At 41.7% G+C, this 16,657-nt stretch overlaps 1 protein-coding gene across 1 annotated transcript in view; it reads left to right on the top strand.

Moving 5' to 3' along the window:
- Nucleotides 1–213: 213 nt before the first annotated feature.
- Nucleotides 214–16,657, top strand: part of LOC136588599 (myosin-3) — a 53,614-nt gene continuing 37,170 nt past the window's right edge. The window contains exons 1-16 of the mRNA XM_066587947.1: nucleotides 214–270; nucleotides 2,006–2,217; nucleotides 4,212–4,355; nucleotides 5,974–6,130; nucleotides 7,101–7,128; nucleotides 8,681–8,792; nucleotides 9,473–9,565; nucleotides 9,654–9,717; nucleotides 11,423–11,521; nucleotides 11,844–11,947; nucleotides 12,068–12,206; nucleotides 13,123–13,241; nucleotides 13,319–13,468; nucleotides 13,873–14,043; nucleotides 15,611–15,920; nucleotides 16,414–16,487. Coding sequence (XP_066444044.1) covers nucleotides 2,014–2,217; nucleotides 4,212–4,355; nucleotides 5,974–6,130; nucleotides 7,101–7,128; nucleotides 8,681–8,792; nucleotides 9,473–9,565; nucleotides 9,654–9,717; nucleotides 11,423–11,521; nucleotides 11,844–11,947; nucleotides 12,068–12,206; nucleotides 13,123–13,241; nucleotides 13,319–13,468; nucleotides 13,873–14,043; nucleotides 15,611–15,920; nucleotides 16,414–16,487 — 1,968 coding nt within the window. The 5' untranslated portion in view covers nucleotides 214–270; nucleotides 2,006–2,013. The remainder of the gene's footprint in view (nucleotides 271–2,005; nucleotides 2,218–4,211; nucleotides 4,356–5,973; nucleotides 6,131–7,100; nucleotides 7,129–8,680; nucleotides 8,793–9,472; nucleotides 9,566–9,653; nucleotides 9,718–11,422; nucleotides 11,522–11,843; nucleotides 11,948–12,067; nucleotides 12,207–13,122; nucleotides 13,242–13,318; nucleotides 13,469–13,872; nucleotides 14,044–15,610; nucleotides 15,921–16,413; nucleotides 16,488–16,657) is intronic.

Below are 16,657 nucleotides of genomic sequence, written 5' to 3'. Positions count from 1 at the left end.
CTACTACAGCCATCTCTGCACTGGCATACTGGGACTTGTAGTTTCACAACAGCTGGAGATCCACAGGTTAAAAACTGTTGCAGTACATTATAATGCATATTGCATTGTATTATACTTAGACTATATTACTGCATTATTAGTGATGTTACTACTGAGTTTAGGTTATTATGTAACTGTAGATATAAAGCAGTATATGTTACATAATTGTATCCTTGCTCTTCATCCTTAGATCTCCATTGCTCTCTAGCAGCTGGTGGCTGGACTGAACAGGTAGGAAATCTTAAGGGGGGGGGGAGTCATTTGAATTTGTGACTTTTAAGCTGGCTTCACGCGGAAGAAGCGCAATTGTGCATGTCTCAACACAAAATAATTGCGTGCTGAACAAGGCTTTTTTGGGCTCATATTGCCATATTTTACCATTTCTTTTCTGCCCACGCCAAACAAACGCACCAATTGAAATTGCTAATGAGTTCCAGGAGTCTTCTTTTTCCAGTGCAAGTACGCAGTGTTTCATACATCTCCTTGCGTATTGTGCACCCCCCTTTAACTTTCATGGGCACCTTTGGTGCGCAAATTTGCAGAATGAATGAGCATATTCAAATTTTTTTTTTGTGCAACCAAAATACACACACAAAATACGGAAATGTGAATGAACCCATTGAAATCAATGGGTTCTATTCTCTGCACGCAAATACGCCCGTGTGAAGCCGGCATTAGGCTGCATTCATATGGGCTATAAAATCGCACGGCACGAGAGTGAGTGAAAAGGCCAAATTATGAAACTAATAGTTTTCAATGGTTTTCTTCACATCAGCAATGCTTTCACTCATGCGATGTTCCAATAAAAAAAAATCGCAGCAGGTCTTATCTTTCTGCATTTTGCAATTTTTTAAAAATTAATTTATCTTTTTCTTTTAACCGCCCATGTTTTCCTAGCGTGTCTCCTTTTTATCAATGCACAAGCTTGCGATTTTTGTGAGAAAGCGCTGACGCTCAAAAATCACAGGAAAAAAGGCGCAATTTTCTCACGGCACCGTCTTGATCGCCCGTGTGAAACTAACCTTAAGGGCTCCTTCACACTGGCATATTTTTCATCAGTATCTTGTGAGCCAAACCCAGGAGCAGAATCTACAGAGAGAAAGAACAATGGATTTACATTTCTTCCAAATTTTGGAACCGCTCCTGGTTTTGGCTCACAAAATACTGATGAAAAATTTGTTTAATCCCCAATACTGTGAAATACCTTCAGGCCCCCATATTGTTCTGGAAATCCTGATATACGACGTGTTAACATCGTTCCTTGCTGGAATATCAGGAATATACCTTCTAGTCCGGCACTTGAGAACTTCCTTGGCAGTCCATCTGAGATTTTAAATGAGTCTATGAGAGAAGTGCTGGCGCTGCCAAGGCACGCATTGTGAGATGCCATGTAGTAGGCATCCAATGGTTGGGAACATCTGATAATCTGGTCTATGTATGTAAATTCAAGGCTCTGGTAGAGCAAGACCTAGGTCACACATATCATACCAGTTGGCCATATATTTTTTTCTATTGCGGAAGTTCCCTTTAAATCTCTGTCCTAGGCTTATACACCTGGCAAACGTTGCGCTCTCACTTGGGCAGATGATGTAGCCCCTAGATGTGCGAATAGGACAGCGGATCCCAAGGATAAAATCTCCTACACTGAAATAGCCCCTAGTCTTACAAGAACCTTGTAAATGGTATCATTGCATGCTGGAGCCATGATGAAGACTTCCAAGTCCGGCTCCTGCTCTTATCACCTAGTTATCTGGCCCCGGAGTGGCACACAGCGTCATCTGTCTTCTTACACCAAGAATTATTTGCTGGTTTATCTACCTAAATTAAAGTTCTCTATCAGGAGTACTCGTACACGGAATAGAATGCCAGGACTGACACACAGGAAGAGTTCTAGAAAAATAGAACTAGGAGAATTCTGTATATAATAATGTAGATTACTTACCGCCTTCATTTTATGTCCCACTAGCTGCAGCCATGAGTAGTGACGCAGAGATGTCGGTGTTTGGCGTGGCTGCGCCATTCCTTAGAAAGACTGAAAAGGAAAGGATTGAGGCTCAGAATCAGCCCTTTGATGCAAAAACCCACTGCTTTGTTACCGACCCCACTATTGAGTACAGCAAGGGGAAAGTCAAGAGCACAGAGTCGGGGAAAACAACAGTGGATACAGAGGACGGACGGGTAAGATAATTCAACCTAATAGGTGAGGGTAAAAGACGCTTATAGCAATGTGATGGTCCACTTTGGGGAACTTAAAGGGGTTGTCCCGAGGCAGCAAGTGGGTCTATACACTTCTGTATGGCCATATTAATGCACTTTGTAATGTACATTGTGCATTAATTATGAGCCATACAGAAGTTATAAAAAGTTTTTTACTTACCTGCTCCGTTGCTAGCGTCCTCGTTCCCATGGAGCCGACTAATTTTCGCCCTCCGATGGCCAAATTAGCCGCGCTTGCGCAGTCCGGGTCTTCTGCTCTCTTCAATGGAGCCGCTCGTGCAGAATGCCGGCTCCGTGTAGCTCCGCCCCGTCACGTGCCGATTCCAGCCAATCAGGAGGCTGGAATCGGCAATGGACCGCACAGAAGAGCTGCGGTCCACGGAGGGAGCAGACCCCGGCGGCCATCTTCAGCAGGTAAGTATGAAGACGCCGGACCACCGGGATTCAGGTAAGCGCTGAGCGGTTTTTTAACCCCTGCATCGGGGTTGTCTCGCGCCGAACGGGGGGGGGGTTAAAAAAAAAAAAAAACCCGTTTCGGCGCGGGACAACCCCTTTAATCAAATAAAAACAGTTTACCCTTCCACTAAAGGCCCATTTACATGGAGCGATGATTGCTCAAAAATTGCTATAAAAGTGATCATTTGAGCGATCATCGTTGTGTCTAAACGTGCGGCCATCGTGCACTTTTCGTGCACTGCTAACTGATCGTTAAATTCAGGCCAACCTAAAAATCGCCCTTCAGCCTTATCAGCAGTTCTCCACGGGGAGTGCTGATAGCATTGTTTCCCGTCGGAGAACAAAAGAACTGAAAGCAGATAAGAGCCCTCCAGCAATTAACTGCTTTCAGCTAAGGCTTAATTTGCACACTAAATTGCTATTAAGTAGCTGAGTAGCTACTTAATTGTTTTTTGCTAAATGATCACTCAAAGCTGTCACTCAAACTGTCGTTTGAGCAATCTTTGAGCAATCATCGCTCCGTGTAAATGGGCCTTAAGTGATTCTTGGGGCTGGAGTAGCAACTATTACTATTGGGGAAAAGCCTGCAACAACGTTGCATCAGAAAGGAAGCATCACACACTGTAGTGCCTATTGAAAACCTTGGTCATTCTTGTAGTCAAGGTGATAATGAAAATTTGGAGGGACTTAAGGCCCATTTACATGCAAAGATAATCTTTCAAACAATTGAAAGATTAACAGTTTTAGCGGCTGTTTTGCATAAAGTGTAAATAGACACTAATGTCCATTAACACTTTATCAGCTTCATCTGCGTGTAAAAGTGCCTCTGGGAGCGGTTTGCAGAGCACAGTATGCGATCTGAGCTCTGCACACAGCTTCTTTGTTCTCGCATTGCCTGTCGACTGAATACAATGTAATCTCCGACTTTCGTACCGAACACAGCATGCAGACCCTGCTATCTCTCTCTGGCTGAATGATGGACTTTAAGCTCACCTTAAAATCATTGTTTGGGCGAAGAGTGAATGATGGTTGCCTTTCCACGCAACAATTAGCGCTCGCATGCCATTGTTTAAACTAATTTTGAGCAATAATTGTTGCGTGTAAATGAGCCTTTAGGGTCCGTCTAGACCTGCAGATTTTTGAGCTTGAACAAGAGAACGATGTCAGAGTTCACTCGTTCAGCCTGTTTATACAGCAGATACATCATTGGCGCATTCAAATGAGAAATTGTTCAGTCTTTCGCATTTGCTGTATAAGTGACTGAGAAGATCAGTATTTAAACTGAACAATTACGGGGTAACGATGATTTTTAAGCCTGTACAACATGAATGATGATCGAAAGGCAAGCGGTTTATCGTTCGGCATTCGATCATTGCCTACGTTTGCACTGAAGGATTATCGTTAATTTTCGCTCATTTGAGCAATAATCATTCTGTGTACAAACGCCTTAATATGAAGGTTCATGACCTAACCAATGCCTTGTATTTTTCACATATCAGACCATTACGGTGAAACCTGAAAATGTCTTTCCCATGAATCCTCCCAAATTCGATAAAATCGAAGATATGGCCATGCTAACTCACCTGCACGAGCCTGGCGTCCTGTACAACCTCAAAGACCGCTACAAGGCCTGGATGATCTATGTAAGATATAGCTGTCTTAATTGTAACCCAAATGTCTTAGAAAGATCTTATCTGGATTTCATTGTAGCGATTGGAGTTATTACCCGGAGTCTAGTGATCAGTACTACACACCACATCATCAGAACATAGAGCAGTGGTATCGCTCTATACTCAACACGGATGGGGAAATCCGTACTACACACCGTGTCTCCAGGACGTAGAGCTAATAGTATCACTATACACGCACAGCCTTTTCCAGTCCGAGGGTCACATTGTCAGAGTGAGCAAGATCAGGGGCTGCAAGAAGTATTAAAAATATATGCCATAAATGTCTGATAGGACTCATATCTATTAGGAGAATGGGGTCCTTTTTCTCAGAGCCCCCCCCCCCACACACACACATTCAGGTTCCAGAAAAGAATAGTTCATGTATACAACTCCTTCCATTGGCATTTACGTGTGTTGCTTAAACACCCAAGTGTTTCACTACTCTGCTAAACTACAATGGCCATATCCACACTCATGCAAGAACTCATCTACTTCTTTCTGGAGTTCCACACGGGTATCAGGAGTTCTCCATTCTGCTAATATATGGAATCATAGAGATGGCCATGCAAGGCATCATTCCTTCTTACCCGTTCTGGTTCTCACGCTGCGCACTATTCTTCTTCTGTCTAACATAGAGAATATACAGTATTTGAGCTGCTACCAGACACATACAAGCATGTCTGATTAGATGGCTGGGGGTGCCCAAAGTGGTATAGTGGGCCACCAGTTGTGCACCCCTGACCTGGAGTATAGTAATTAGTACTACATATTACCAGGGTTAAAAGAGCAGTGATATAACTGCATATACATCACTGGTATAATTATTTTTTAAGACATCTTTTATAGCACGGCGGGCTCCAGTAATACTTATCTTCTCAGATTGGAGTCATCTGCTTCTATTTTTTTTTCCTGTCTCGGTCCAGACCTCCTTGAAGATTTCTACCAGCCATGACTTGTCTCTGCACACTTTTGTTATCCTGCTGCTATCCCCAATAAACCTCTCAGTGTGTCCCCATAGTAATACTAGGCCCTCTGTGGCCCCTTTAAGTGATATTACGCCCTCTGTGTCTCATTAAGTAATAGTGACTAGCACCCTGTCCCTCTCGATGAACCATTTGCCAAGCCTTCACTCCCAAATCTTCAGCAGAACTCTATAGAGTAGACGACTATGGAGCTGGACACTGTATTCTCTATACACAGTATAACCAAACTCCTTCCACTGGAGTACAGTGTGTGCAGGAGACGGGGGTGGAGTCTGGTTATGCTCCACATAGAGCATGGTGTGTCCAGCTCCATAGTGTTCGACTCTATAGTGTTCCATTGGTGTCTGGGAGTTTGTAAGTGTTGGGCTAGTGAATGGTTAATCGGTAGTAGTCATGTGGTCTGCATCTATTGGTGTCACACCACTGAATGAGAGTTATTTCATGATTTGTACTACACACTAGATCTCTGGATCATAGAGAAAAGTTACTGTACATCATTATATATACACATCACTGGTGGGAGGTCCCTAGAATATAGTAATTAGTACTACACACCGGATAGGCAAAACATAGGGACACCTAATGTAACTCTCACTTCCTTATTGTAGACGTATTCCGGTTTATTTTGTGTCACTGTGAATCCCTACAAGTGGCTGCCTGTATACAACCCAGAGGTGGTCAACGCCTACCGAGGCAAGAAGCGTCAGGAGGCCCCACCACACATCTTCTCCATCTCTGATAACGCCTATCAGTTCATGTTGACTGGTGAGTCCCTTTGCCTTTATTATTATGTGACTGCATGAAATGATGAGCACATCAAACTACTAACCGGACGACCTGTCTGTCCGTGTGTGAGTGAGGGGGTTTGTGAGTGACTTACATGCTCCGCCCTAATCACATGACTGTGCTATCATCAAAGCTCCTTCATCCCCAGTGAAGGAGTTATATGCTCCGCCCCTGATGACAAGACAGTGACATCATCACAGGTCATGTGCGCACACAGCTGCTGTCCAGCTACATGTTTGTTAGTATTCCATGGTAATTTAAGCCACAGGGGGTTTATAGTGCGCCCGTAATCTGCACATGGATGCAGGACCTTTGATGACGTCACCGTCATGTGATCGGGGCAGAGCTCGACGGTGACATCATCAGAGGTCCTTCATTTCCAGTGCTGTGCTGCTTCCCATCCCTGTTGTAAGGGATGAACAATGCATGTGGCAGGGCTGTGTGCATATGATGTGCATGTGGCAGGGCTGTATGCATGTGATGTGCATGTGGCAGGGCTGTGTGCGTGTGACTTGCATGTGGCAGGGCTGTGTGCGTGTGACGTGCATGTGGCAGGGCTGTGTGCGTGTGACGTGCATGTGGCAGGGCTGTGTGCGTGTGACGTGCATGTGGCAGGGCTTGCGCCACCAGAAACACTGGTACTATAATTTCCTAATAATTACTAATTATATACTATTGTGTGCAGATATTGAGATTTCTATATTCCAGTCTTATCAGCAGCTGCGTTCACAATCCTTCTGAAGGTGAAATAGCGTGCTGTACTCAGCTGCACTGCATTCTGGGAGGTTACTCTATAGTGCCTGATATAAACTCTACATCTTCCAGAATGCAAATAAGCAGAAGAAACTTGGCCGTAACTGAAGTGTTCTGTATCTCAAGATTAGACTTAGTACAATGTAAAAAAGGAAATTAAATTATAGTAAATTAAGTTACTCTTTTTCGCCCACAGATCGCGAGAACCAGTCTATTCTGATCACGTACGTACACACATACTTGATTTTTTTCCTATGATTAATTTAGCCCACGTTTCTCAACTCTATCCTCGGCGCCCCCTACAGGTCATGTTTTCAGGATTTCCTCAGTATTGCACAGGTGATGTAATTATTATCAGCACCGCACACATTGTCACAGGGGTTCTTACTATAGGATATCCTCAAATCATGATTAATTCATTTCATATCTACAGTAATGTGCAAACGTTTTAGGCAAGTGTGAAGAAAATGCTGCAAAATAAGGTTACTTTCAAAAAATAGAAGGTGTCTGATTGACTCCAAATTTATTCTGCAATAGGCCAACGACCCCAAACATCCAGCCAATGTCATTAAAAGGGTTTTCCCACTACCTAAACTTGCTTAACAGCTACTCTGTAATTCCTGGTTGCTGTTGACCAGGACATGTGATTGCTGCAGCCAATCACTGTCCACAGCAGTGACCTTCTATAGCCAGTGATTGGCTGCAGCAGACACATGTCTTAACCCCTTAATCTTATTTGTACGATGTACACACTGAAGCAAAAATGACAGGACAACTTTATCCTGTGGGTCGGTGCGATTACTACTAGAGATGAGCGGCCACGCTCGGTTAAGGCAGATACTCGCATTTGCCTTATTTACTACCATACCAAATTTATATAGTTTTCTTTTGCTGTGCTGCTTTTAAAATATAAAATATCCTTAGAAAAAAGTTTAATTATTTTCTGCCTCCATCTTCTCACAGCCATAACTTTTTTACTTTTCCATCAACATAATTGTACGGGGGAGCATGCTATGGGAAATCAATTCTTCCCGCACACTTGCAGAAAACAATTGCGGTTTCCGCAAAGTGGAGGGAAAAAATAAATAAATCGCAGCATGCTCCATTTTTGTGCGGATTCTGCACAGACGGCTTCCATTGAAGTTAATTGAAGCCATCCGATCTGCGGCCCTTCTGCAATCACATTGTGAAAAAGTTGCAGACTCCGCTGTGGGATCCAGCTCTGCTGTGTGCCGGGGGCCTTAGGGCACAAAGTGTATGAAAAACTTTTCTTTTTTTTATCCATTCTTTGTTCTCATGATTGGTGGGCGTCCCAGAGATAGGAGCCCCTCAATCACAGCTTTACCACCTTTCATGTGAATAAGTGATAAACCCTGATTCTGCTACAACCCCTTTAAATTAATGGCATTAAACAGATACAACTCATCCCATAAAATGTGCTTTTAGTTAGATTAAACTTATGTGCACAGAACGCGGCAGCGGCCTTTCCTATTTCTTCTATCATTTTTTCAGTGTACGCAGTGTTTTTCAGTGTTTTTGTACATGAAGCCTTATCTGCATGGCATTCCCATGATGAATATCTAGTATTAAAGGAACCTATCCTATCCTATCAGCACCATTCAACTACTTTTAGGGGATGTGGAGTTTGGGGAGCCTAAAGAGATATGCTTCAGAACATGGAAATATCCCTTTAATTTCTTTATTACTCTTCCATGGCATGGAGAAAGTCTTTAAGTCTAAGTACAATGTCATGTGATGTGATGTTATGTCCTGCAGTGGAGAATCCGGTGCCGGGAAGACTGTGAACACCAAACGCGTTATCCAGTACTTTGCAACAATTGCATCAGTTGGTGACTCAAAGAAGAAGGAGTCACTAAGTGGGATGAAGGTACGTTTTGAAATGTGGATTTTTTTTTTGCATATTTCAGTTGTGTAACTTTTAAGCCCGGTTCACACACGAGCCGCCGCGGTCATCCGCAGTACAGATCAATCAGGGCCGCAGGGTCACCGGCCGGGCTTACAGCTGGAATCCGTTGTGGACCTCCTGCATGCAGAATCAGGTCCGCCTGGCCTTAGTTGTTCATGGTAACCAATGACACTACTTTATATAGTTTCTGGTGTCCTTGGGATAATTGGCCTCATTTTTTTTTTCAAACTCAAAATAAAAATTTCCGTAACTGGTGTAAGTTTATAACTTGTAAGTCTAATTGAATGAAAACAAATACCATTAAATATTAAAATAAATGAACATTTAAAATACTTTAAAATAAAAAAAATTAATTATATAAAATACACGGCATAAATTAAAATAATGTAGGATCAAGGAATGTAAAAAAGGTAGAAATATAGAATAAGACACTTGCACTTTTAGTATTTAGATTTTTTTTTATATCTCATTATTTGGGCATTTGTGATTTCAGTCATTGGTGCCGCTCCAGCACTGCAGTCGTGTTCTGCATATCACAGACATGATGTTTGTCTTCCCAGTTTTAGTGGAAATGTCTAATTTGGCTTATTTCCTTGGTAATCAATCTGTCCTGTTGAGAATTCCTTTTTCGTTCTGTACAGGGAACATTGGAAGATCAAATCATCCAGGCCAATCCCCTTTTGGAAGCCTTTGGCAATGCCAAGACCATCAGAAATGACAACTCGTCCAGATTTGTAGGTTTTTGTTTTTTTCCACAAATTAAAAAAAATAATAATAATAATTGGCGTACATGACTAACTGCGTATTTCTTTTCTTCTTCAGGGGAAATTTATTCGCATCCATTTTGGCACCACAGGGAAGCTTGCTTCAGCAGATATTGAAACATGTGAGTGTTTTTACATCATTTTGCTTAGTTAGGGCCATTTTACACCAGCATTTTTGCTTACTGTGGGAGCAGCAAAACAGAAAAAAATGTTTGTTTTCCATCCCGTAAAAAGGCATTGAAACAGAAAATTGAGAAACTGATTGAAACGGATGGTCTTCAGTCTCCATTCTGTTTTTTTACACTGGAAGGTCAAGGGGGGTGTCGTCTCTCCTTAAGGAGAGCATCCAAAAAGTGTGTGGAGACACCTAGGGAGTGAGTGGGTCGGGGTGGAGGGGCATCGTATCTCCCCAAGGAGAGCACCTAGAAGGGGTATGAGAAGACATCTAGAAGGTGATCGAGGCCATGCATGCTCCTCTGGGTAATTTATGCAAATAAGGAAGATGGAACAATACCTCTGCACCGCCACCTATCGGATGGCAACATTCCTTAAAATCAATGCATGACTTAAATAACTCTGTAAAACAAGGATTGGGAATAGGAAACCAAGCCAGAAAACCATACATAGACAGCTGTTTCAGAGTGTTTGCCCCTCATCAGTGTGCAGTAGGTTTCTGGCTTGCATGGCGAGAGGCCTGTGATGTGGGTCAAGGGGGGTGTCCTCTCTCCTTAAGGAGAGCACCCAAAAAGTCTGTGGAGACATCTGGGGATGAGTAGGTCGGGGGATAGCATCGTCTCTCCCCAAGGAGAGCACCCAGGTGAGAAGACACCTGAAAGGTGAGTGAGGAGACTTATAAGGCCATACATGCTCCTCTGGGCAATGTATGCAAATGAGGAAGATGGAACAATACCTCTGCAGTGCCACCTATTGGATGGCAGCATTCCTTCAAATCAATGTACGTCTTTTTAACAATGTCTGTAAAACAATGATTGGGAATAGGAAACCAAGCCAGAAATCCATACACAGACAGCTGTTTGGGGGGTTTTGCCCCTCATCGGTGTGCAGTAGCTTTCTGGCTTGGCTAGTGAGAGGCCTGTGACGTGGGTCTTGAGGGGTATCATCTCTCCTTAAGGAGAGCACCCAAGAAGTGTGTGGAGACACCTAGGGGGTGAGTAAGTCGGGAGAAGGCATAGTCTCTCCCCAAGGAGAGCACCCAGTTTGTTGCGCTTTTGTTTCTAACTCGAAAAATGGAACAAAAACAAATACTTTATTTTACATCGTAGTCAATAAGAGATGAAAAATAACAGCAATCTTTTTATCCGTCTTTCCTTTACATTTTTGTATTGGGTTTTATTTCTGAGTATGTCCAGAGGGCAGGAGACAAAGATGACCAAAACCAAAACACATCCGTTTAAAATTCTGAAAAATGGAAGTGGAACGAAAATGAACGAAAAACATACTTTCCAATTTTTTGAAGGATTTGCCAAAAAAAAAAACCTAAAAGAATGCTTTGCGTTCAATTTTTCTTTCCCTTCCGTTATGTACATTTTTTTTTTGTTAAAAGGTGATCTGCCAACCTAAAAGAATGCTTTGCGTTCAATTTTTCTTTCCCTTCCGTTATGTACATTTTTTTTTGTTAAAAGGTGATCTGCCAAAAAACCACTAGTGTGAACTCAGCCTTAACTGCAAATGTTTTTGAATTTTGGTAGATGTCAATGTTACATGCTATAATTGTTAAAATCATTTTTTTTCCATTGACCTGTTTAATGAACAAAATTAAGGTTTGTGAACCCTTATAAATTTTACTTCTCGCTCATATCATTGCAGATCTGTTGGAGAAATCCAGGGTGACCTTTCAGCTCCCAGCAGAACGAAGCTACCACATCTTCTACCAAATCCTATCTAACAAGAAACCTGAATTAATTGGTTAGTCGTGGGCTCGCTAAGAGGTGTAAATGGTCAAATAATTTTTTTTTTACTTGACAACTTATAAATTATTTTATAACAAAAAAAAAATGCAACTTTTTATTCAGAACTCACATTCACTATGGAAAATCACAGCAGTTTAACATAAAATCTAAAAATTTTGTAAGGGTAATTTTGTAAGGGTGGTGGTCGTCTTCTTTCACCAAATTTTGGCTACAAAAAAAAAATGACCGAAAGGTTTTAATTTAAAAAAAAGCTTATTTTTGTTTTTCTTTTTATGGGTCTGAGATCCTGCCGCTCATCTGTTGATCTCTTATTTCAGATATGATGCTGATCACCACAAATCCATATGATTTTCCATACATCAGCCAAGGGGAGATTACCGTGGCCAGCATCGATGACACTGAGGAGCTTATGGCCACTGATGTGAGATGCTTTTGAGATGCGTTTTTTATTGAATTCAACGCTAGTTTAGATAGGACTGAATAATTGTGTAGGCGTTATTACGGCATTTTTTAAAATGTGTCTTTTTCTGTATGGTTGCAGAATGCGATTGATATCTTGGGCTTCAGTCCTGAGGAGAAAGTCGGAATTTACAAGTTAACAGGCGCAGTTATGCATTATGGAGTCATGAAGTTTAAGCAAAAGCCAAGAGAGGAGCAGGCAGAGCCTGATGGGACTGAAGGTGAGTCCTGGACAGGGTTGGACCATTTTATCACCTTCAGGTCCAATCTAAATAAGGCTCAGTTCCTTATAGAACCACTGGCTTACCAAGAGAATAGGAACAAGGATACTCGATGGGACAGACCTCTACATACATGCTGAACATCCAGCCAATAGGTTCATGTTAGATCAGTCAAGTTTGATGTCCATGATTGTTTTATCCCACCCAAGAATCAGGACGGGAGAGTGGGAGGTACCAAATGTTTTCAGCATAAGCCCCATCCTTGAAGACTGTGGACACACATTCTAGACCAATCCTGATTATACTTTCATTCGAATACTATGGCAGTCATCATAATAGCCCTCACAATGTCTCTGGTTGTAGTGCTCTTCATAGTCTTTATAGTGCCATGCTCAGCATAGTCTTTAAAGTGCTACCTATAGCCATGCCCAAGGTGCCAGCCTCATTGTAATGCACAACACTATCATCAGTTCCATCACCCGCCATCTACTCCTCTTCCAGGTGGTTACATGTCAGTATTGACTCTCCCCACTATGTACGTTGCCCTATTCTGGTGCACGCTGGTGAGCAGAGATGTAACTTGAAGCTCCTGGGCCCCAAGCAAAACCTGTAACAGGGCCCCCAACTATGATGCTTTATTCATAGTACAGGGCTCCCTATGTGGACAGGAGAGGCCTTATGGGCCCCCTAAGGCTCCAGGGCCCAAGTGCAACTGCATCCCCTGCCTCCCCTATAGTTATGCCCCTGCCGGTGAGGGGTAAGACGGCACTCAGTAAATAACTGTATCAGCACACTGCTCTTCTGCTACAATTGGGGTCACCTTATACTTATAAAGAATAAAGGGGTGTTACACGTGTGGGGATGGACTCTATGGAATTACATAGTGCCTCACTCATCTTCATTGTCTCCACTCCAGTTGCCGATAAAACAGCATACCTCACCGGCTTAAACTCTGCAGACTTGCTGAAAGCTCTCTGCTACCCCAGGGTCAAAGTGGGCAATGAATATGTGACCAAAGGTCAAACCGTGGAGCAGGTAAGTACACAATAACCTGCAGCCCTCAGTCTCATCTTCCTGCTTCCAGTTGCTCAGATCATTACTGTATTGTACAGGTACACCATAACGTCAATGCCCTCGGCAAGTCGGTGTACGAGAAGCTCTTCCTATGGATGGTCACACGCATAAACCAGCAGCTTGATACCAAACTTCCCAGGCAACATTTCATCGGAGTCCTTGATATCGCTGGTTTTGAAATCTTTGAGGTTGGTACGAAAACTCTCACATACTAATAAGGGCAGAGCTGTGACAATAGCTGTGACAAAAGGGCAAAGCTATGACAATGACGACAAGGCTGTGGAAATAAGAGTGGTTGTAAACACAGGCGCAGATTGTGGCAAAACCAAATGTGATCTTCCAGTCATCCCTTGACCAACTGCTCATAAATCTCTAGGCCACAACTCTGTAGTGATGGGACATCAAGAACAGGGTGTGCGAGCTCTGAACTTAACCTTTGTTGAATTTGGGAACGGGGCTAAGGGCTTTGCATTTGTGTTGTTCGGTGCCGGGCCCCTCCACCTCCTCGGCTCTGTAGTACTAGCATGGGGGCCCTGAGTGATAGGTTCAGCACCACCTTTATCATATTGTAATCAATATATGTCACTTGTAGTTCAACAGCTTAGAACAGCTGTGTATAAACTTCACCAACGAGAAGCTGCAACAGTTCTTCAACCACCACATGTTTGTACTGGAGCAAGAGGAGTACAAGAAGGAAGGGATTGAGTGGACGTTCATCGACTTCGGCATGGACTTGGCTGCCTGCATTGAGCTTATTGAGAAGGTATTTTCTTATTCATAGGGGTAGAGTTATACCGGTAATAGACATATTCTTGCATATAGGAGGCAGTATTATAGTAGTTATATTCTGGTACATAGGAGCAGTATTATAGTAGTTATATTCTTGTACATAGGAGCAGTATTATAGTAGTTATATTCTTGTACATAGGAGGCAGTATTATAGTAGTTATATTCTGGTACATAGGGGGCAGTATTATAGTAGTTATATTCTTGTACATAGGAGCAGTATTATAGTAGTTATATTCTTGTACATAGGAGGCAGTATTATAGTAGTTATATTCTTGTACATAGGGGGCAGTATTATAGTAGTTATATTCTTGTACATAGGGGGCAGTATTATAGTAGTTATATTGTTGTACATAGGGGGCAGTATTATAGTAGTTATATTCTTGTACATAGGGGGCAGTATTATAGTAGTTATATTCTGGTACATAGGGGGCAGTATTATAGTAGTTATATTCTTGTACATAGGGGGCAGTATTATAGTAGTTATATTCTTGTACATAGGGGGCAGTATTATAGTAGTTATAGTCTTGTACATAGGGGCAGTATTATAGTAGTTATATTCTTGTACATAGAGGGCAGTATTATAGTTGTTATATTCTTGTACATAGGGGGCAGTATTACAGTAGTTATATTCTTGTACATAGGGGCAGTATTATAGTAGTTATATTCTCGTACATAGAGGGCAGTATTATAGTTGTTATATTCTTTACATAGGGAGCAGTATTATAGTAGTTATATTCTTGTACATAGGGGCAGTATTACAGTAGTTATATTCTTGTACATAGGGGGCAGTATTATAGTAGTTATATTCTTGTACATAGAGGGCAGTATTATAGTAGTTATATTCTTGTACATAGAGGGCAGTATTATAGTAGTTATATTCTTGTACATAGGAGGCAGTATTATAGTAGTTATATTCTTGTACATAGGGGGCAGTATTATAGTAGTTACATTCTTGTACATAGGAGGCAATATTATAGTAGTTATATCCTTGTACATAGGGGACAGTATTATAGTAGTTATATTCTTGTACATGGGGGCAGTATTCTAGTAGTTATATTCTTGTACATAGGGAGCAGTATTATAGTAGTTATATTCTTGTACATAGGAGCAGTTTTATAGTAGTTATATTCTTGTACATAGGAGCAGTATTATAGTAGTTATATTCTTGTACATAGGGGGCAGTATTCTAGTAGTTATATTCTTGTACATAACAGGCAGTATTATAGTAGTTATATTCTTGTACATAGGAGGCAGTATTATAGTAGTTATATTCTTGTACATAACAGGCAGTATTCTAGTAGTTATATTCTTGTACATAACAGGCAGTATTATAGTAGTTATATTCTTGTACTTAAGAGGCAGTATTATAGTAGTTATATCCTTGTACATAGGGGGCAGTATTATAGTAGTTATATCCTTATACATAGGAGCGGTATTATAGTAGATATATTCTTGAACCTAGAGCGTGCCATTATAGTTGTAATGTTTTTGAATATGTGAGGCAGTATAATAGTAGTTATATTGTTTCTGTATTTCTACAGCCAATGGGCATCTTCTCCATCCTTGAAGAGGAGTGCATGTTTCCCAAGGCAACAGATACTTCTTTCAAGAACAAACTTTATGATCAACATCTCGGCAAGTCCAGCAACTTCCAGAAGCCCAAACCAGCCAAAGGCAAAGCTGAGGCTCACTTCTCTTTGATTCATTATGCTGGGACTGTGGATTACAACATCAAAGGTTGGCTGGAGAAGAACAAGGACCCGCTGAACGAGACTGTGGTGGGACTGTACCAGAAATCCTCTATGAAAATCTTGGCCAACCTCTATGCCACGTACTCTGGAACGGACGGAGGTAGGATACTAACAATGTAATAAATGGAGAGATCAGGGTTCACAAATGGAATATTCCCATCTTTCACCCTGAATTAGGTAATAAACAGACAGTTTCTCCTAAGGGAAGATTCCTTTTAAATGAACACTTACTTTTTACACGACTTCTGCTCACCTGACAGCTTATCTTCGTATCATCAATTTGTAATATACTTGCATGAATTGTATTTTTTACTTTACCCCTAAAAATCAATGGGGCTTCGATGCGAGATCATGCAGCCAGATAGAAAATGTTGCGATTTGTTTCTCGCATATCATTGGATTGCGGTGCCATGCAGGGGGAAAAATTTTTTTAAAAATTGCTCATGTGCTTGACTCCATTCAAAAGAATGAGCTTCATATTTTTGCAACACACAACTCTTGTACGATTTTGTCCCCTGAGTGAAGCAGGCCTAACATGCTTTTAGTTTTTCCGTTTCTCAAAATAATTATTATCTGCTACTTCTATCTTACAGGTGAAGGGGGAGCCGCCAAGAAGGGAGCAAAGAAGAAGGGCTCCTCCTTCCAGACTGTGTCTGCTCTTTTCCGGGTGAGATTTTGTTCTGTTTTATCACTGTGTGTTACATAGGACTGCAGATAAGGGAGATGGAACAATTCCCAGTCATTGTTACAAGGCTTGTATAAAGAGTCTGACATTGACTTGCAGGAATGCTGCCTTCCAGTAGGTGGTGCTGAAGAGGTATTGTTCCATCTCCCTTA

This window comes from Eleutherodactylus coqui, chromosome 13, assembly GCF_035609145.1.
Source record: "Eleutherodactylus coqui strain aEleCoq1 chromosome 13, aEleCoq1.hap1, whole genome shotgun sequence".
NCBI classification, from domain to species: domain Eukaryota; kingdom Metazoa; phylum Chordata; class Amphibia; order Anura; family Eleutherodactylidae; genus Eleutherodactylus; species Eleutherodactylus coqui.
Note: the sequence above shows the minus strand (reverse complement) of the source record. Positions and strands in the feature narration are given on the sequence as shown.